Raw genomic sequence first — 22,276 nt, 5'->3', positions numbered from 1 at the left:
CCATAGAGTTTACTCTGGGTCCTCTGGGAAGGGTCCTAAATCCTGAAAACCCTAACTGTGACTTTCTCATTTTATCATCTGGTCACTGACCCGTGGTACCACCTCTGCACCCGGCCACCTAGAGTCTCTTAGTTACTTAACTTTGGTGGTTTTGTGCTTCCCTTGGCCTACAGATTTTGTGGGTGGTAGTCTTGGTTAGGTACTTCTTTCGCAATCCACTTACTTAGTATATGGTTCCCCCCCCATAGGGACCCATGTTTTTTTTATGTGTGTACTTACCTATTTTACTGATGTATTCGTTGTGTATGCAAATCTCCAGGTAGGAGATATACCAAAGTAGTTAAGTGACTGGTGATGTAATAAATAGTACCTATTTTTCCAACACTGGTGTGGTTCTTTTCTATGCGACTCTCATTGACTGAGTTGTTTGGTAAATGCACCCTATTTACAACCTCCTTCATAAGCCTTAGCTGATCTCAACAGCTACCCCTGGAGAGCTTTGGTTATGAGGGTCTTCTACTATCACTCAGTGTTGCCTGGACTCAGTGCAGAGTGCATAACCAATAGGTGTGCACCAGATACTGAGCCAGCCTCCTAAAGTGTTGAATTCACTATTCTGATTTTAGAATTACTATATTATTTCTTTTTATCATGGAGGGATGGTCTGCCTTACCCACCTCCATTGTTCTCTTGGTACTGCTTACTGGTCTGATTCAAGCATGTGAATCTATAAAAGATACAATACTGGAGAAAAAAACAAGTTACCTGTACACTACGGTTCTCCAGTATTTATATCTTTCATAGATTCACATGCGACCCACCCTCCTCTCCGTTAAGGTCCTCTCCGTTAAGGATTACCAATTGCTTACTTCAGTTTTTGTCCTGCATCACACTTATGCTCCAAATCTGGGGAATGGTGGCCCTGCAGGGAATGAGTGCTAAATGGATACTTTAAAACATTGTGAATTGGCTACCAATGTCTATTGTTTTCTGGCCGTGGCCAAGCAACATGGCCAACAGGCTTTGAGCCCTTGAGCTCCCGGCCAGCCTGCCCAGTAATCCTGCACAATCCTGCTCAATAGCACTACCAAATGACCTGTAGCCCACCTCTGCGCCACCATTATGCTCAGAGTACCCTGTGGCACTGTAAAACGACAGTGGCTGTCAGATTGTGAATAAAACTGAACGAGGCCCTGTGGGGGAGACGCAGCCCTCCGTGTGGAAGAGGGCGTCGGTTACAGACCCTACTATCAGTGCTGCTTAACCACACAACTGTGACAAACACACTGTCTTGGTGTAGCGTTGATCCCTGACCTGGGGTCCTGCGAGGTGCAGGGCGGATCTGATTTTTTTTTTTTATCACCTGTTGGGGCTGTCGGCAGGGGTGGCCTGCCCCGGCGGGTGGGTGAAGCGGCACTATCTGGAGAGATAAACAGAGCAGGCGGCTGCTCCGAACCGCTGTGGCCTAAACTCTGCCCCAATGGGGCGCAGATCCATGACTGAGGAACCGTGTGGAGTGGGGTGGTCTGGACGGTTGCCAACGCCAACTGGGAGCCGTTTGCGGGCAAGTGGAGAAACACCTACTGGGCAGAGGTGCAGAGCGGGCAGCTGCTGCCTTTACGCTTACACTTGCCTCTTGTACCTTGAGGTGCCTGCTGCCGGTGGGTTGTTCCCTAAGAGATAGTGGCACCTGAGGAGCCAGCTCATTTGCGATTTGTGTCCTTGCTGTAGTGGCCCCTGGAGCTAAACTGGAGCTGTGGCGGAACTGCAGGTGAGGGGGTCGGGAATTTGGGTCAACTGTAGTTCTATCTCCTTCATGCTCTCTTCGCTCCCCCTGGCCCCCCTCTGCCTGGTGGATTGGGGCTCCCCGGGACCAGTCTGGGTGCTGACTATGGCGTATTTGGCCCCTAGAGGGGAAGCACGGAAGGAAAGCCTCCCTGGAACCCTAGGAGATACCCACATAGAAACGACTCTGGAGTAGTGAGCCTCCGCATGCAGCAGCTCAACCCGCTACCTGGAAGCATCGCATCAAATGCTGTGGATTGTGGTGGTCATACACTCTTGAACCCACTGGATTCTAGTACTAGGACCGGGTGCCCCCTGGTCTGTGGGTGCACTACCCCTTGACACCCCTGCAGCCCATCACAAGACAATCTGGCACCGGGGATGAGAGGGGAGATGGCGTAACCTGTAAACCATCACACTTGGAGCTACTGGCAGCCATCCAAGGTTTCTTAAGGAAGGCTCTGGAGAATCAAATTGAGACTGTATCTATTGATGTCAACCTATTGAGAGCTGACTCCCGTAAAGTAGCGGACAAAGTGTCCTCGGCGGAGGGAGACATACTAAGCTTAAAGAGAGAGGTGGCGACACTTAAGCAACAGGTGGCCCAGATGCCCACAGCCACGAAGACCCTCGAGCTCCAGGCCGAAGATGCAGCGTTGCGCGCAAGGTGCTGTAACATAAGTGTCCTATGGTTCACTGAGAGAGCGGAGGAGGGCAAGGATGAATATTTCCTGGAGCTATGGATATGCAGCCATTTGCATCCGATATGCTAATCCGAGCTATTTGCAATAGAAAGAGCACACCGAGCCCTGGCATGAGCATGGGGTGGGCATTAACGAATGCGCAGTTGCACGTTACTTGTCCATGAGTGGGGGTGGAGGAAATGTGGTACAGTTTGCACTGTTCGTTAGTAGTTGTTATATGCAGCATCTCTTGAGAATGGGTAGAGCACACAACTGGGGACAGGGATGACATAATGCGAGATATTGCTGTGACAATGGCGATTAAGTTCCTTAGCGGGAATGTAAGGGGATTGGGCATGTTACAATGTACTCTTGTTTCTTAAGCGACACTAACATCTGAGTGTATTGCTTGCAAGAAACCCACCTTGATGATATGGGAGGTTGGCAAAAAAAATGGAGAGGCCAGATCTTTCACTCATCCTACTCTACTTATGCAAGAGGTGTACTGATATGGGTGGTCCCGGGCATGCCGTTTGCCTTGCACTACATGGAAGCTGACGTGAACGGTCGTTCTGTCCTACTCAGGGCGTCGCTTTACGGACAGAATATCGTTATCCTGAATATTTATTCTCCGAACTTAGATGACCCAGGCTTTTACCAGTCAGTACAAGATGTACTGACCCCGCACTTGGATGGCCCTCTTCACTGGTTGGGGGACTTTAATTGCTTGTTGGACTCTAAACTTAGATAGGCATCCTCCTAGGCAGGGAACTAACCTGCAAATGACCAAGAAGCTTCGGAAGTAATGCGGGACTTAGGAATAAGGGCTACATGAAGAGCTAGGAACCCGACTCAGAAATTGTACACCGGTCATTCTTCTACACATAATACGCACAGCAGACTGGGCAGGATGTTAATGTCGGAAACGGAAGCTATTCTAAATGTTGAGGTGACCCATCTGTCTCTATTCCTCTCTGATCATGCCCCTATCAGCTGCATGGCTCCCCTGCCCAGAACGTGGCAAATGCCGTCAGACATACTGGAGGATCCTTTTGGGAAGGAGACCATATCCCATGTCTTGACTGACTACATGACAATCAACTGCGAGAAGGCGACCACCACCAGAGCAATGGAATGGGAGGTACTGAAAGCGATGTTACAGGGTGCATACATGGGACTGATATGCAGAATTCGCAGTCAACTGCAATGAGATCTCAGGGCAGAGGAGTCTGCATTAGTGGAAGCACAGGTGGGCAGCGGTGACGACACTGCTGACGGAAGGGGCCGGGGTGGAGCTACCATTCACGTGGGAGGGTGCTTACTCAGGTTGTTTAGGAGAACGAAGCACACCAAAGTCCACTCAAGATTCTGGGACTTAGGCCTTATCACCGCCAAGCGACTAATCACCAAGCGCTGGAAACACACAGATCCACCACTACTCCGACACTGGTACACCTCTTTTAACAACTGTGCGATGGCAGAGGAGGTAACCCTACGCAGGGAAGAAACAGCAGGCCTAAGAGCCATACCAATAGCACAATTATGGGGGAATATCCTACAGGCTTTCCGCCAAGCATACACCGCCCAAGAAGACACTCAGATACCACCCACACCTACTACTCCTCCCATGATAGCACCGCCATGAAAGCGAGGGGCTGGAGCATGTGACGGGATATGAGGGGACACCGACGTGCAGCATTCATGGTGCGGCCAATAACCATCTTCCACTGTTATCATGAGCTGGGAGGCTCCTCCCACTAGAGCACCGCCTGGTGACGCTATTGTACTATGCCCCTGCCCTGGATTGGACTGCCCTCCATGATCACTGAACCTCCACCTATACGAGCGCATGACTACACCCGCGCTGCGATGCACCGACACAGCACTCACCTTCACACCCTACCGGATATGTCTCAATAGCGTATCCCCCTTGCTTTCTTCTTCCTTCCTATCATGTCCTTATCTTTCCCCATTTTCTTATCCACTAGTTCTCGAACATGCCAAGGAGCCTCGCCCTGAGTTTCCTCCTGTGACATTCTTCCCCTTCCCGTTTGTCCAGTTATCGCCCCTGTTCCCCTTCCCCACTTACCCTAGTTGGATATTTAGCAGAGAATTGACATCAGAACAACATAGCTACCCCACTGATAAATAGTCAAGACCTTAACACTGGATGTCACTGACAATGACTGTTGGCACACACACCAGAGGCCACAGTGACACCCCACGTGTGAGCACTGCAAGACGCGACTGTCGGTGTGCTGTGTAGTGTGGTGTGGACGGTCCGGAACGCCTGTCTATAGAAGTACCTACACCATGTTACATTCCTGCCACAGTTGGGAATACAATCACCGCTACCTACTATCATCAGGCTTGTTAGCACGTTACACATTGGGGCATAGCTATTCGATAATTGTCGTGTATCAGAGAGGAGAGAAGTATTGATCTTACCACACCTAGCACAACACTCAATGGAGATAATGAGCATGAGCTCATTTTGTAAAAATGAGGAATTGCTATATGACTTATATGTACCATTGCATCCACAACTGATATGGGGCCACTGCATTGTGTAATAATAATGTTGTGTTTGTTTTCTGCAATACCTAGTGTGATGCTACCCCCAATTGTCAAATCTGAAGAGTTGTAATATATGATATTTCACTGCTATAGTCTCAATAAAATATATTCAAACAAAAAATTAGTGGAAGCACAGGGGGCAGATCAGTCCAACCCAACTCCTGTGGCTCAGGAGTAGAACGTACGAGCACGCATAAGTCCCGGAAAGGCAGGGACGCATAAGTGACATGTGACAGACTAGATAAGTTCACGCTCCATCAGCATCGGCAGCGCTTGCACAGAGGGGGACAGGTCTGGACAGCTTTTAGCTTGGATTCTCCAGAGAGAAAAGGCCCCTATACCGACCACTGCTTTGCGCACATCGATTGGCGAGACAGTGCACACTAGGGCTGCAATCCTGGAGGTATTCCAGCGACACCTACAATCCATATATACAGCAGATCCGGCGGTCTGGGAGAATAGATACATACCATACTTGCGGACACTGACGCATCTCCCCTCACTGTCTTCTGAAAGCTGGACGCACAGCTGTCCCTGGAAGAAATACAAGGAGCATAACTGATGTTCCCGGATTGTTGCAAAGTCAGGTAATAGGCACCACAAAAAAAAGTCAAAGCGTTGCCTCACTGCACCGCGTCCCCTATCCTCCTACCCGTAGATGCAAAGCCGGTCAGGCATCAACCGATGCCGAGAGGGGCGTTGATGGAGCCGTACGGTACCATGTCGCCCAACCTGCATTATTCTGAAGGGTTAGCGATGGATGTAGAGGGTTAGGAGGGGAGCAGGATCCCTTAGAAATCCAGCACCCACAAGAGGACTGGTATGAGGAACTGGGTGATGCCAGTGGTTTGGACACCTCCCCAGACTGTGGCATGCTGTCTCCATGACCCTGGATACAGAGAAGGGAGCATCATTTGCTATGGTGGTGCGTAGGGATGCAGTGGTCCTGGACCTGGAGCTACCTGCGGTGTCAGTCAAGACTAACGTCCTGACAGAGATCTTGCAGCCTGGGGTCTCCAGCTCGGAACCCTTGCTACCTTTTAATGAGGCCTTAACAGATGACCTTCTTGGCACCTGGTCCTAACCCAGCACAGGGGCTCCTGTGAATATTTGCTCGCCTCCATTGCCCTGCGCTGGGCGTCTCACTTTTCCTCACCTCCCACCACACAAAGCTTGGTAGTCAAAGCTTTCACTTCCCGTTGTGCATTCCCTTCTGCACCCCCGGAGAGGGAATCCAACAGACTGGAGAGTTTTAGAAATAATTTTTTTTCTTCCGCCAGTCTGGCATTGCGGTTGGTGAACACAACCCTACCTTTTCGACCAATATATATGTGAGCATTGATTCTCTAGTCAGATTGCCCCTTCCAGAAGATCTGGCAGCAGCAGGGAAGTGTCCTCCACCCGAACCTGTCCACTCTCTGCCTCTTTGCGTGGAAATTGAGCAGCGACAGTAGACAGCTTCCGACCACCCTACAGAAATCTGTGAGGGTATTTTGGCAGCCAATCGTCCCTCCACAAAATCTGTATACGCGTGCTGATGGAACAGCATTTTAAAATATTGTAAAGACCTGCCTATTGACCCTTATCGGCATCTTTATCTGATGTTCTTCTGATCCTTTTTTTTCCTGGCCCTACAGGGCTCTGCCCTGGGCACTTTGAAGGGATATCTTTCGACCCTTTCTTCTTTTCTTTGGCTGCCTGATCAGACTTCTATTTTCAAATCTACTCTGGTACACAGGTTCTGGAAGGGGTTAACTTGCTTGTTCGCCCCTTCACCCTTCATTATGCCACAGTGGGACTTTAACTTGGTTCTCATTTTTCTGATGTATGCACTGTTTGAGCTGCTGCACAATTGCCCTCTACGGCTGCTCATCATCAAAACAGCCTTCTTAATGGCGATAACCTCTGCCAGGAGGGTGAGTGAACTGCAGGCACTGTCATCAAAACCTCCTTACTGGATGGTCTTCCCAGACAAAGTAGTACTCCGGACTAGGGCATCTTTTCTGCCTAAGGGGGTAACGCCCTTGCACCTGGGACAGTCTTGAACCCTGCCCACCTTCTAATCACCCCTGCACCCTTCCAAGGAAGAGGAGCGTCTCCATCATCTCGACACAAAAAGAGTGTTATTGTTCTATCTCAATCGAACTAAAGAGTTCCGGTTGGACGACCAACTCTTTATAGGGTATGTGGGGACAAGGAAAGTATGTGCTGTCCAAAAGAGGACTATATCCTGCTGGGTTATCCTGTGTATCAAAATCTGCTATGCCTTAGCGAGAAAAGATCCCCCTGAAGGGCTGAGGGTCCATTCCACCGGGGCAAAAGCAGCCGCCACGGCCCTCCAGCATTGTGTTCCCATTTCTGATATCTGCCAAGCAGTCACGTGGGCATCACTGCACATGTTTGCCAGACACTACTGCCTGAATTTCCAAGTTCGCAGGGAAGCCCTGTTTGGTGGCTATGTCTTGCAGAATTTCCTGGTCTAAAATTTCCGCAATCCCTCATGCAGGGCCGGGATTACTTGGGTATCTGTTCAAAGGTAAGTAATCTGCTGCTAGATCTCAGATGGACAAGTTACTTACCTTCAGTAACGCCTTATCTGGTAGACATGATCTAGCCGCAAATTTCCAACAGACCACCCATCCTCCTTGCACTTCAGTATTGTTTTTAGTGTCAGGGTTGTTCCCCTTCAGGGCCCTAGTTGTTAATTTTTTAACACACCATGGTCAGTCACCTCATTGCTTCGCATTTCTGGCGTGAAAAGTACTGACATCAGTGTGTTGGAGTAGCGTTTATATTGACGACGTGGACGTCACGACGACGACCAACAAGGCACTGACATCAGTCGACCGAAACAACGTACCAGCGCGCAGGTATACTGCTAAGAAAAATCTTCTGGATCCAGCCTGACACCTGGCAGTGTAAAGGTAAGGAATCTGCTGCTAGATCATGTCTCTACCAGATAAGGCGTTACCGAGGTAAGTAACTTGATCTTTTTTTTTTTTTTTTTTTTAAACCTTTATTATGTATAAAGGGACAGTTACAGACCCACAACCACGGAGGCTGGTCAGTCGAACATAATAACATCAACATCAAGTTACACAGCTCATCAGCCGACAACCCGGGGGTACGGCAGCGATGCTTCATGATTACGTACAAGCATGTGGTATAACTAGGATCCGAGAAAGGTTTCACATTTTATGTTTTATTTAAATAAAACCACAAACAAAAACTCGAAAAAGAGAAATCGAGGCACGGCTATGTACAAACTGGCAGTTTCCCATGGCAGTGGGAGACGGGTGAGAAACGTATGTCAATGAGAATGAGGAGAAATATCGGGGAGGGCAGGGGGGGGGACCTGGTAGCAACCAATACAGTGCAATCAACAAGAGCTGAGTACAGGGAACGCACGATCAAGGAAGAAGAAGTGGATCTGGAAGGTCGGTGAACGGAGGGGTACAAATCTCACCACGGTATGCATTCCATTGACCCCATATTCTACCCCATTTCTTGGGTCTGCCGCGGGAAACATACACAACTTTCTCTCTGAACATGGACCAGTCCATATTCTCCTTCCAGCGCAGGAGCGTCGGTGGCCTTGGGGAACCCCATAACTGGGCTATGTCACGTTTAGCAATCATATTACCCAATGTGACCCATTGAGTCTGAGCAACGGTGCAGTCATTCGGTTCCCAAACATTCAACAGACAGCGTCTGGCCTCAGGCAACAACACTACTCCCGTCACTTCACCCATAACCACATGCACTCGGCGCCAAAATGCCGCCACCTCCGGGCACTCCCAGAGGATATGCAAAAAAGTTGCTAGCATACCACATCCGCGCCTACACAAGCCATCCACAGAAAAACCCATATGCATCAGTCGTGGGCCCGTGACATACACCCGATGCAGTATTTTAAGTTGCACCAGTCTAAGACGCGCCGGAATCGCAACCTCCTTAGGGGAGGAAATCGCCGCCTGCCAGTCTTCATCGTCCAGTTCTAATCCGTCACCGATCCAAATAGTCCGCAATTGCAAAAGGAGATCCGAGCGGTCATTGATAAGTTTCTTGTAAATGAGAGATATAGTGCTATCGGGGACGTACCCATCAAGCACTCTATCCTCAAGAGGGGAGGCCTCCGGGACAGAGCACCAGCCGGAAAAACCGAGTGAATCGCATGACGGACCTGGAGGTACCGGAAATACTCCCTGTCACTCAATTTATATTCTCGCTGTAGCGCCTCGAAGGTCTTGACTGTACCCTTGGCCCAGAGGTCACCCACCCTGCTAATACCAATGAGGTCCCAGCTGTCGAAACCCTTCGATTTCCACAGACCACCTAGCGCCTCCGAGGCATTCAATGGGGTAGATTTCGTTAGCCTATCCGTCCAGCCCGTGGCGGCGGTCGCGCTTCCCCAAACCCGCACAGCCACTGCCGTAGGGCCCGTGAGATGCTTGCGGTCGGCTCTGGAGTAGAGTGCCCGATTGTTATCTCCCCCAGGGAGTGTCCATCTATCCATCTCAAACGCGGGATTAGGGACAGGGCCATACATGGCGTGGTTCACAGCACTCAACTGGGAGGCCCAATAGTAGCGCTTGATGTCAGGCAGTGCGATACCTCCATCGTACCAGGGCAAAGTCAATTTTGCAAGTGCGATGCGTGGTCACCCACCCCATATCAACCGCCTCTGCAAGCCCTCGATCTCTCGGAAGTAACTATCAGGTACCAAATCAAGTGCATTCTGAATGGCATATAAAAAGCGGGGGAGAGACATCATTTTCAACAGGGCCGCCCTTCCCAAAGGGGATAGTGGCAGGCCACACCACGCCACAACACCCGAACGAAGCCGGGAAAGCGGAGGCAGCAAATTCCGCTCATAGCGGGTCTTGGGGTCCAGTGAAATGTAGATCCCCAAGTATTTGAAACCGTCCCTAGAAACCGGTATCGGACAATGGCGGGGAAGGAGGAGCTCATCGCCCGTGAGTGGATAGATACAGGATTTAGTCCAGTTAATAACCAGACCGGAATTCCTCCCGAAGGAACGCAGTACGTCGAACAGAACTCCCAACGACTTACGAGGAGAGGTAAGGTACAGCAATATATCATCTGCGTAGAGTGATATACGGTCCTCGAAATCAGCCGACCAGCGGATGCCCTTTAGCGATGGCTCCCACCGCAGCCATGCAGCCAGGGGCTCAAGGGCAAGCGCGAAGAGGAGCGGCGACAAGGGACATCCCTGCCTCGTTCCCCGCCCAAGGGTAAAGGGCTCAGAAGCCCTACCGTTAACCACCACCTGTGCCAGCGGCTGCTCATACAAGAGTCTAACCCATCCAATGAATTTGGGGCCGAACCCAAACTTGGCGAGAACAGCCCACAAATACGGCCATTCAACCGTGTCGAAGGCCATCGAGGCATCAAGGGAGACCAAAATGGCCGGTTCCCGAAGAGACCCCGCCCTCGCCAAGACGCCATGGAGGCGATGTAGGTTGAGCGCGGTGTTTCGGTGGGGTATAAATCCAGATTCGTCCGGATGGATCAAGTCTGCTATCACCGTAACCAACCGATTCGCCAGGAGTTTAGCAAGAATTTTGGGCTCGACGTTTAAAAGCGAGATCGGCTGATACGATGAGCATTGATCACGGGGCTTGCCATCTTTATGAATGACAACAATGGATGCCAGTCTCTGATCTCGAGGAAGAGAGCTGAGATCTCGCGATGACAAAAACATCTTACGGAGATACAGTGCCATTTTGTCTTGGCAGAGTTTATACAATTCCACCGGTATACCGTTGGGGCCCGAGGCCTTCCCGAACCGAAGTGAACGGATAGCGAGCGCTACTTCATCGGTGGAAAAATCCGCCTCCATAAGCTCCATGTCAGAGTCCGACAGGCCAGGCAGAGCGATATCTCGGAGCAAAAGATGCAAATCCTCTTCCGGCATATCCGAGACCGGCGCATAAACCGCCTGAAAGTGACGGGCAAATGTTCGGACTATGTCAGTCGGGTCCACAACTTGAACACCATCCACACTCTCAACAACAGGCACCACTCTGTTCAATCTATCCCTTTTATCCAGCCATGCAATCAACTTTCCCGCCTTATCCCCCACATCATACAGGCGCCCCTGTTGCTCACGGTGCATCGCCCTAGCGGCATCAGTGACCAGGGTCTTATAGTCAAATTGTTTCAGGGCCAGGGAATGCAACACCTCAGGAGTACCCCCAGTCCCAACCTGTCCCTCCAAGTCAGTGATCTCATTTTCCAGTTCCACCACCGCGGCATTCCTACGCCTCCTTTCGCTAGCAATGAGGGACAGGGCCTGACCACGAATCACCGGTTTATAGGCCTCCCACAATGTAACCGGGGAGGAAACCGATCCATCATTCTCAGCGAAATAGTAATCCACACATTTCACTATCTCTGACCTGATTTTAGGATTACGGAGGTGCCAGGGGTTAATCGGGGCGACCCGGCCCTCAGCACCCAGTTGCACATCAATCGTGAGCCAAAGCGGAGAGTGATCAGAGATCCCCCTGGCCAAATGCCTAATCTCCCGCACCGAAACCATCTGTGCTGCTGGCATAAGAATATAATCTAACCTCAAGAGGCTCCTGTGTGCACCTGAGTAGAAGGTGTACTGGAGCTGACCTGGGTGCAGCTGCCTCCAGCAGTCAGCCAGTCCCAACATATCCAGCAGCTTCCCTAGCCAGAGCTGTGCCGCAGGCAAAGTCCTGGGGGGACTGCGATCCACATCACCACTAACCACAGAGTTAAAATCGCCGCCTACCACCAACATGTCGCCAGGGAGCCCCAGGATCACATCACCCAGATCAGCAAACGTGGTTGACTGCAGGCCAGGGGGAACATACACAGACAAGAAGGAGACAGTTTTCCCTTCCCACCGCCCCGTAATGGCCGCATAGCGGCCCCTGTCGTCCAACACGACGTCATCTATCTCCAATGGGAGGGAAGTACGCACCATGACCCCCACCCCTCTCGAGCCGGAGGTGAACCCCGAGTGCGCTACCATACGGTAACCACGTCTGTTTAGTGCGCGGCATGCATTGCCCACCAAGTGTGTCTCCTGAAGCAAAATCACATCTGGGGTACAACGTTTCAAATATTGCAATACAACACCCCGCTTTATTCTGTCTCCAAGACCGTTAACGTTCCAACTCAGCATCCTAAGCTCCCCCCCCCCCCCCCCCCCCATCCCGGCATTAAACACCCAGCCCCCCACGCCCGGGAAGAAGCACACCGAATCGACAACAGGAGATGTAGCAGCCTCGATCGAAACAGAAAGAAAAGAACCCCCCCACCACCCCCCGGGAACCCCGAAAAACACCCCCCCCCCACCCTGCACCCCTGCATTAGACCAGAAAGCCACCCCAACTTGAAGTGTGCCTGTCGCCCCATGAAACTAACCTACGTGAAGAGAGAGAAAGCCCCCAGAGGAGGAAGAGGAAACCCGAGTCCCCCCATCCCGGGTACCCACAGTAGTAGCGAGTCTATTAAAAAGCCTCTGCTAGAAGTCCAAAGTAACCAGTTCGCCGCTGCAGACTCACTACTCCTGTTCGGCTGGGCCGCCCTCGGCACCTTCCGGGCCCATACGATGTGATGGCAAAGTGTCCAACCAGTCACTGGCCACTTCGGGGCGATCGAAGAAAAAGGCCCGCTCCTCATACTCGATCCTCAGCCGAGCAGGAAAGAGCATGGCATATTTCAGACCAATATCCCGGAGTCGTCTCTTCACCCCGGTAAAACCCTTGCGCTGTTTCTGAACCGCCTGGGTGAAGTCTGGGTAAAAGCTGACCGAGGCATTATCAAATTTGGTAGGACCCGTGGTCCTCGAAGCTTGCAGGATAGCATCTCGGTCACGGAAATTAAAAATCCTGGCGATGATGGGTCTCGGTGCGGCTCCCAGTTTCGGCTTCCGGCCGGGAACTCTGTGTGCCCGTTCCACTGTGAAAATGTTACTGAGGCCCTTGGGCGCAAGATGTTTAAGGACCAGATCTTCCACCAGGAGGTCCGTGGAGACGTCAGGTGAGGTCTCCGGAACCCCCAATAAACGTTGTTGCGCCTGGCCCGGCCCTCGAAATCCTCCAGCCGGCGGGCGAACTGGTCGTTGGAAGTACGGAACGTGCGAACCTCAGCCTGAAGGTCCGAGACATCCGTGGTCAAGCTCGCAGTTTTAATATCCAGAGATTTGACCCGTTCATTTGTCTTACCCAGGTCAGCCCTGATAAGATTAACCTCAATCGCCACCGTATCGATCTTAGCAGCAAGAGTCTCGTATTGATGGCCCATGTCGGCCCGAAAACTGGTAATGGCGCCTATGATGTCCCTCAGTGTCGGTTCCTCCGATGGCGGAGTACCATCCACGGTCCCTTCAAGAGCCTTATTCGCTCCACCTGGGGACCCTTTCGGGCGGGTGAAGCGCTCTATAGTCTGGGTTTGGATGAGGCCCCCATGATGCGTGCCCTTGGTGTTCCGTTTCTCGGCATCTGCCTTGCCAGCCATAGTGGGCTTCGAACTCCCACGGAGTCGTTGCAATCTAGTCAAAATGATCACGCTCTCGATGGACCTCAAGGGCAGGAGGGCTAAGAGCCAGAGCAAATTCAGGATCCGCAGCAGGGACGAGTAGATTAATGGGGCATCCGTCGAGCGTCGCAACAATGGCCCAAATCGAAACCGAAAGTACCCCAGGGGCTGTGGGCGTGCCCAACTGGCCGTTGTTGTTGTCTTGCCACCTGGGTACCTCAGTGACTCAAGGCCAGGGACGGTCTACGATGTAGGCCACAAACTTCAGGATGCAGCACGTCCGGATCGCGGCGTCCGATTTCGGTTCCGAAAAAGTCCTCAGAATCAGCAGGGCATAGTCAACAAGTACCCGTCGATCAAATCAGGATTTGTGGCAGGATAGATGCGGGAGGCAAAGAGGGTCTCAGGAGCCCTGTGCTCACGCGTCCATCTTGGATCTGTGCGAAGCTCCTCCTCAGTAACTTGATCTTTAACACAACACCTGTCATATTAATTTCAAGGTTGTCATTTCCCTCTCAATGCCATCCATGTTAATTTTGTTTCATGTCACATAAAATGTTGCATAGCTTACAGTCATTATAACACTTGCCATATTTATTACAGTGAATTTCACATTTATTTGAACATGTCATATTCGTTTCAACTCTGGTTACATTCATTTCAACATGTCTCATATTAATGTTTGTGTGTTTTAGCCATTTTAAATAAATAATTTGTTTAGCAGTGCGCTCAAATCCTCTCTAATCCTCTCCCTTCTAACTCATAGCTAAGCCATCTTAACACCAACAATGCCTATTTATGTTTCTTTAGGTGACCTCTGACTCACTTACTTTAGCTGAAAACAAGCCTTTTGCTCTGTACTTTGAGGAGGCCACTCTCTCTCTCTCTCTCTCTCTTTTAGTTGCTATGCTCTCAAGTTGAGATGGTTGAGCTGGCCACATGGAGCTTGATGGCCTTTGCCAGTGATGTGTGTAGCTCAGCTCTGCACAAAACAATTTCCCAAGAGGTGGAAGATTCATCTCTGCCTAAAACATGAATATACCAGGCTTAAATAAATACACTTTTGTGATTATTTTGAAAAGGGCAGGTCAAGAATTAGCATGTTCTATTGCAACTTCACTACATTCTAGCACATAAATTGCATATATAACTTGTGTGTGAGGATAACTGATGCGCTTCAAAACTATATTAAGACAAATGTTATATATTGTACCTGTGTAATCAATACTAAATGTAAAGCCCATTTATAAATGGAAAAATGTGAACTTGGATGCTTGACTATTTAGATACATAAAATGCAATTGGGGGTACAAAAGTAGAAAAGCACAAAGATTACATCACCACTGCGGGCATAACTCAAGTTGATTGCCAAAATGAACATGTAGCCCACCATAGTATTTAGACAAATAAGGATTTTCCTCATTTTTGGGGGCATGTTGGTGATCACAAAGTTCTTTGAACTGCTCTCTGAGACCAGGTGTTATTTCTCTTGTGCATCGCTGGCTTTATTTCATCATGTGACTTTTGGATGTTGAGCCTTTTTTTTGGCTCTGAAACAGCAGGACTAGGCTCCATCAACACTTGGTTTAGCAAATATTGGAAACACCTTTGTTGATCTATTTGTTAATTATGCAACACCTGAATGGTTGTGTGCTCTGTTTTGGATGTTTTTGCAGCTTTGCACATTAATGTATGTAATGATCAGAGTCTACTTATCAGGCCTGGGAGAGGGAAGAAACACATTTTTTGTCTGCTATTCTTCCTGAAGGTCCTAATGTGTGACCCAAGGGTGACAAAAGAGGCATGTTTGGTTTGTCACCAAGATGTCCATTTGGTGAGCTTTGTCTGAAATGCTCTGTTCTTTGTTGGATGATTTGATCAAGACTGCAGGTCCATATTCTGTGCTTTTTCCTAAGTTCCTTACTCTCCAGCAGTCTAATCTAGTTGAGTCTATTAGCACCCGTACATAGGTCACAGTGGGCCATCAGGGGCCCTTGTACTTTCCATGCGCTATACATTGGTAACATTTTGATCGGGCAACGGATGCCTTGGAAACAGGATTGCCTGTGGATCTTCCTGCAGCCCTTCTTGCTCACCATACCCTCATTTGACAATCTGTATAGTCCATATTTGAGATTAATCTGGCTAACCAGCATTGCCATGCTAGAATCCACTGTTTTTTACTTGGCATTCCATTGCAGTCTGGTTGGGTGGAAATATACCAGTCTCAGTTGGCTGACTTTTTCTGATGAAAATGTCATCCGGTAGATTTCTCTTCCCATTCAACATGTCCTGATTCATCTTCAGATCCGGAATTAGCTCTAACCACGAGGAAGAGGCTGGCATTCGTGATTGCCCTTCTGAGTCTCTGCATGGTGCCTGTGAAGTGGACTGGGTCCTTATGGAAGAAGTTGATTTCTCCTTCCTTTGTCTTTTTATATGTGTCTTGTGGGAGTATTATTTGGGGAGATGCTCCCTCTACAAGGACTTACCTTAAGGAAGGATAGAGATAACTTTCTGCTCACCTTTCCAAAAAATAGTTTGCCCTCCGGTTCCCTGATGATCTTTGGGTTCATTGAAGAATGTCCCTGGCTCGAGGGCTTATGGTCAGATTTGTGGCACCACATACAGATGTCATATGGATTTGATGATGACATCGCAATGAAATCTCTATAAGCTCTATCTCGTAATTGGGTGTTCAATTACAAGTCACCCTCTTTTCCCATTGTTTGTCCCTCAAGTTTTCAGCACCCAGCATCTGAATTTTGTGTGGGTGTGTGTAGGGCTGTAATAAATGAACGTCTCATTTATGTTTGTAGTGATATACTGCTGGAGCAGTACGTCCACAACATACTTTTCGATACAATCCTGAACCAAGGCTTTCATGACATCAAAAGCATTCCATGGAACCCTTGAATGGTTTTAGGGCAGAGGTGCTCATGGTTTGGATTTGGATTTTGGATCTGACCCCGTATGTCATCTAGCAGGTATCCTTTACTGACTAGATAGCAGCAGTTTTCATGCAGCTCATCCCCATCCTGCATTCTTGCCATATCCATTCTGTTAATCCTGGGGTATCTTGACACATCACCTGATAATGCTAACAGGGATTCCATATCACACTTCACAAAAGGATCAAGGCAAGATGAAGTTTTAGAGGCCCAGTGGGTTTTTGATATTTTGCACCTATTGAAGCCCACTAAATACTGGACGTCTGTCTCCTAAAAGAGGAAGAGGATGAAGGAGAGTTTCTAAGTGGCCCCCTTAACTTGGAAGAGTGTAGGTTAGAACTTTGTAAAGCCAGACACACTTGGTGTGAAAAAATGATGTTAAGATTTGGGCAGAAAGAGATTTTTTGAAATGGCTGCATAGGATAGGAAGAGCCTGGAAAAGGTGTACCAACACAGAGAAGTGCTGGAAAACCCAAACAATCAATAACCTCTCACTCATCACTTTACCATGTCTTGCTTCTTGGTAGGTTTCAAAAGGCCTAATAAAAACTCCTCCTCACTCCCAAGCAATGGCCTTGTAAAGTTCCCTTAGAACTACCATTTTCTCCCTTGTGAATGGGATAATTCTGTTTCCACATCCATCAGCCCGCCAGCCAAGACTAGCAGGCAGACAAGGGCCCATTGTCCGCCTTTAGATTCTCCTACGTATACTGTTGTGTCCCAGGTCAATTACTTAGCCCAACAAAGATTGTGTGGAGAGTACACACACCTTTGGTGCAGAAGCTGCACCGAGAGCCCTGACTACGGACACCCCATCTACGTGGGAGCCCCGGCCAAATTGCTGAAACGACTGCAACGTATACAGAACGCCTCCGCGTGCCTGATCTTCGACATCCCTCGCCACAGCCACATCACACCCCACCTGAGAGACCTGCACTGGCTTCCCGTCAACAAGAGGATCATCTTCAAGCTCCTCACCCATGTACACAAGGCACTCCACGACACCGGGCTAGCATACCTCAACAGACGACTCACCTTCTACACCCCGAACCGCCAGCTTCGCTCCGCCGACCTCGCCACTGTCCCCTGCATCCGGAAAACGACCACCGGCGGCAGATCGTTCTCCTACCTTGCCGCCAAGTCCTGGAATGCCCTCCCCATCCTCCTATAGCAGACCTTCTGACCTTCAAGAGGCTACTCAAGACTTGACTGTTCGAGCAGTAGCAGTATCCCCCCACCCCACACTGCGCCTTGAGACCCTTACGCTCTATAAATGCTGTGATTGATTGATTTTGATAGATGCTATAGAAGAGGCACAATCAAATAGCTGCTATCTCTGCAAAGTATTAATCTCTAACACACTTCTGTCCCCTGATACCCTACTGGGTGCTAGAAAAGTCTGGGAAATGAGTGAGCAGTACAGTGATATTTATTTATTTCATGTTGTCATGTCTGAATTGTTTGCATCGTGCAGTGCCAGTGTATCACCTGGAGCAGCCTATGTGGCACCACCTGTTGCTAGCACAGTGTATAGTGCACAGTGTATAAAATACATTCCACCATACTTGCCCCTTATTCTCTCCTTTCTCATCGCTTTGTTCGCCCTAAGTTGGCAGGGTATGCCCAGACGTGGGTCCCTTGCTCACTTTGCCACTGGATTCAAGCTTGCCTGGCTGATGACGGCTGATTTGCCAGAAACCGGTCCCAGGATGCTTGTTTCTGGTCCAGGGAAGACATGGCTTGGCAGTTGGGGCTGGACTGTTCCCATGAGGCTCAGGGTCAGGCTGATTTGCATATGGCCATGTCTGAACTGGGGTGGTTGAGTGAGCTAAAGAATGATGATGTATTAAACACTGATCAGTTGACTGGGGGTGAGTTTTTGATTTGCACCAACGCTCCGTCTAGCATCTCCTTTGGTATCGCTTTGTTCGCCCAAAGTTGGCAGGGTATGCCCAGATGTGGTTCCCTTGCTCACTTTGCCACTGGGTTCAAGCTAGCCTGGCTGGTGACAGCTGATTAGCCGGAAACCGGTCCCATGATGCTTGTTTCCGGTCCAGGGAAGACATGGCTTGGCAGTTCATGCTTGACTGTTCCTATGAGGCACAGGGTCAGACTGATTTGCATATGGCCATGTCTGAACTGGGATGGTGTAGTGAGCTAAAGAATGGTGATGGATTAAACCCAGATCAGTTGACTGGGGGTGAGTGTTTGATTTGCGCCAAGGCTCCGTCCATCATCCCCTTTGGTATCGCCTTATTTTCTCTTTGGCCCCTTAATTTTCGGTGACTATTTTACCACCTCAACTCAGGAGTCAGTCATTGTTCAATGTTTGGTGACTCAATTCTGTTGCAAAACATTGATGCATCTCATACCTATTTGGTATTTTGAAAGTACGCCTGCAATACACCTTTCCAAACACTGAATCGGTATACATTCACAATCGCATTGTAAGAGTTAGTAAAACTTGACTGACTCCTAAAATGAGATGTGTAGATTTGAAAATCAGGTTTTACGGTTGCAATCTCTAATCAAGAGTTTGCAATGGCAAAAATGAATAGTACATCTGTCGAGTACATTTTTCTGAGAAGTGCAGCCTCCACTTCTGATGGTGTGGCTCTTACAATTATGGAATCCAGTTATAATAGAATGCCCAGGTATATACAGTGCAACTAATTAAATTATAGATATGGTGTGTGCCTAGAATTTTGGTATGGGTGTGCTCTAATGTCCTCCACTGATTATCGACATTTAGCTCAGTACTGCGTCTTTGTTGCTATATTTGTGAATATGTCCAAGTATATTACCTTTAAAAGTGATTGTTAAATCAATGCTGATATTTTCTTCCATTGATCAGACGGCATGTGCATCAGCAACTGAAGAGAAGGCAAAGAACGCTAAGCTGAAACAGAAGAAACGAAAAATAAAAACAGAACTCAAGCAAATGCATGAGGATTATTGCTTTCGTTGTGGCGATGGAGGAGAGCTGGTGATGTGTGATAAAAAAGACTGTTCAAAAGCATATCACCTTTTATGCCTTAATCTGACCCAACCTCCATATGGTAAGAGATTGAGCTTCCACAAATAAATAAATATTTTGCATGTTTTTGAAAATCAAAACATATCTTATTTTACATTCCTAATTACAAATTCTTCAGAATCCCGTCATCTAATTCACAAGCATTGTACTCAATAAATATATCACATACAGTGGTTCAACCACTCACTATACATATTTATAAATTATGGAGCGTCCAATTTCCCTTTATTGCCCAAATTCAAGTTGTTTGAAGGACTGAGGAACTAATATTGAAGAAAACCCAACCATTCGCAGTTCTAATCAATGACTTTTAATATTAGAATTGAAAAAATCACAATCAGATTCATTATAGTGATAAAGAATAAGCAAGGCAATGCTGCAGTGCTCCAAAAGTACTGGTGCGAAACAGGGATCAAAATAATTGTTGTAATCCTCCTTTTTCCTTCCCTACTTACATCCTTGCCCACCCCTTTTCTTCTTTTCCCTTGGACTCTCATTCGAGTTGAAAGTAGAATGTTGGCAATGCTCAGTGTTATGAGGAGAGTGGATGACCAATAAACGAGTACTGAATCTTACCTCGATCCTGTGTGATTCATACTTCCAACACTGGCGACGAACCTCTGCGCAGGGGGCAGATTTGGTCATTTCCCCTTTGTGTGCTCTCTCCATCATCCCAATAGTAGAATATGGAAAAGAATAGAAGGACTAATCTCTTTACTGCCTGTGATGGTGCCTGTTTGCTGATGTCACAATAATTCAAATCTCTGCCGGATGGCTTATCATCATATACCTTCGTTGTTAGGACCTCCGCTATTTTGGAAACTTTACTGCGGACTTCAAGCCATCAAGTACTTGGATGTATCTGCTATTGACCTTCTACCCGGCAGTTTAGCAGAGCTAGAAATCTACATTGGGTTCCTTTGGCAGTTACGTTTTGTGGAATACTTTTCCAGATGTACACGAAGGAGCGTGAAAGGCAAGATCTGATAGAGACTACTAGCCCCAGATTCCTTCTTGTTGAATTATCCTCCGACGTGAGACTAGATCCGAAAAAAAAATTGCCACAGCATCCCTGCGCGCCGGGGGAGCTGCGGCATCACGCGACTCTGCCCCAGGCATCGTCCTCGCACGTGACGTCAGCAAGGTCACATAAGTCCCACCCCGGTGCGCCTACGTCCGTTTTTTCCTTTTCCGCGTGCAACGCGGATCCGGTTCATGCTCCGGGCCTGTTTGGGCCTTTATCTTCGCTCTTGCGTGTGTTTGTGGGAACAATGTGTGGATGCCTTCGGGCTTTTTAGACGTGCTCATCTTGTGGACGCCTGATGTCGGCGACGGACCCTCACCTCATTTGCATGTGGTGTTTGGGGGAAGATCACGGCTCCACTGATTGCGAGGCGTCCCAGCGGTTGAAGTCGCTACGGGAGCGCCGCATGAAACTTCTCTCGGCTCGCATGTCCAGATCGGCTTTGTCGCCTCGCTCAGCTTCTGCGGAAGGTTTTTTAATGCGGCCATCATCGTCGCTGTCCTTCTCCCTCCCCTGTTCCGCAAGAGCGTTGCTCTCCTGTCGGTAAGTGTCGCAGTTAATCCCAGAGGGCTGGTTTCCAGCCTGTTGGGTGCGTGGGCTCTCCGTGGGTGATGCGGCCCCGCGTATCGTCCCCCTATCAACCGTTTCCCGGTGAGGGGGCGTCGATAGTCTAAATGGAGACATATGCGGTGGCTTTGAAGGCGTTGCTGGATTCTCTTCCTCCTCCTTCCCCTCCTGGGACGTCAGTGGATCCCTTGCACGGTGCAGGACCCTCTGAGGCGTCGCCAGCGGCAACTGGCTCGGCTCCAGACTTGGAGGATGTGGTGCCGTTGGGGTGCGGCCATTAGGGGGTCCCTCCTTCGGACCACGGCACCTCTGCTTCACCGCAAACTCCTGCGGGAGTCCCTGTGATGTCGTGGGAGGTCGCCGGGGCTCGGGTCGCATCCCGAGCCCCTCTCGGCCCTGTGGACAAGCGGCGGTCTTGTCTGAGGCCGAGTGACGCCGCTACGGTGCTGGCGCCTGCTGGCCCTGGCCCCGCCTTGGGCGCCGGCAAGCCCTTCTCGTCCCCTCGTGGGTCGAGGCTGGCGGGGGTCTCCTTGTCACTCCCCGGGTGCCTCTCGTCCCTCCACGCAGGTGGCTGCCTCATCGGAGGTCGAGTCGACGCTGTTCCAGCGCCATCCCTTGACCACCTCTGCTCTGGCCCGCCCCTGGTCTCTTGCGCTGTGTGATGTGGCCGAGGCCTGCAGGAGTCGCCTTTGGCGCTGGACGACGATGATACCCTGCTGCAGGTTGCAGACTCTACGGCACCGGACAGGCATCAGGTCGTGGACTTGTCTTCGGACGTCCCCTCTTCCCCAGAGGTCAGGCGCCTGCTGGTGTCGTCCTCACCGGAGACGGGCCGACGCGTCGTGGCTTTTTCCCCGACGTCTTCTAAGGGGGGTTCCTCGCCATCACCGCAGCCGCGGTTTTCGCCGGAGGAACCGCAGATCCCCCACTCCTCGGCGCCTCTTTCTCCTTTCTGGGTCTGGCCCCTCCCCGCTCCGATTGGTTTCGGGGATGGCCACCTTAGCTTACAGCCATCGCCCACAGAGGAGCTGCTTTCCCCACCGCGAGGCCCTACGGAGGCGGGGCGGCCTTCGTTCGCGCTGTTTCCTCGGCCATGGGAATTTTGCGCATGGGT

General features: G+C 49.8%; 1 protein-coding gene across 2 annotated transcripts in view; it reads left to right on the top strand.

The window, feature by feature from the left end:
* NSD3 (nuclear receptor binding SET domain protein 3) overlaps positions 1-22,276 on the top strand; it is a 1,769,888-nt gene that overhangs the window by 1,654,367 nt on the left and 93,245 nt on the right. For both annotated transcript variants that reach the window (XM_086943639.1, XM_086943638.1), the window contains one exon: positions 19,389-19,593. In XM_086943639.1, the coding sequence (XP_086799765.1) occupies positions 19,389-19,593 (205 nt within the window). The remainder of the gene's footprint in view (positions 1-19,388; positions 19,594-22,276) is intronic.

The sequence above is a fragment of the Lissotriton vulgaris genome, chromosome 11 (assembly GCF_964263255.1).
Source record: "Lissotriton vulgaris chromosome 11, aLisVul1.2, whole genome shotgun sequence".
NCBI lineage: Eukaryota > Metazoa > Chordata > Amphibia > Caudata > Salamandridae > Lissotriton > Lissotriton vulgaris.
The sequence above is the reverse complement of the archived record's forward strand: the minus strand, read 5'-3'. Positions and strand labels throughout refer to the sequence as shown.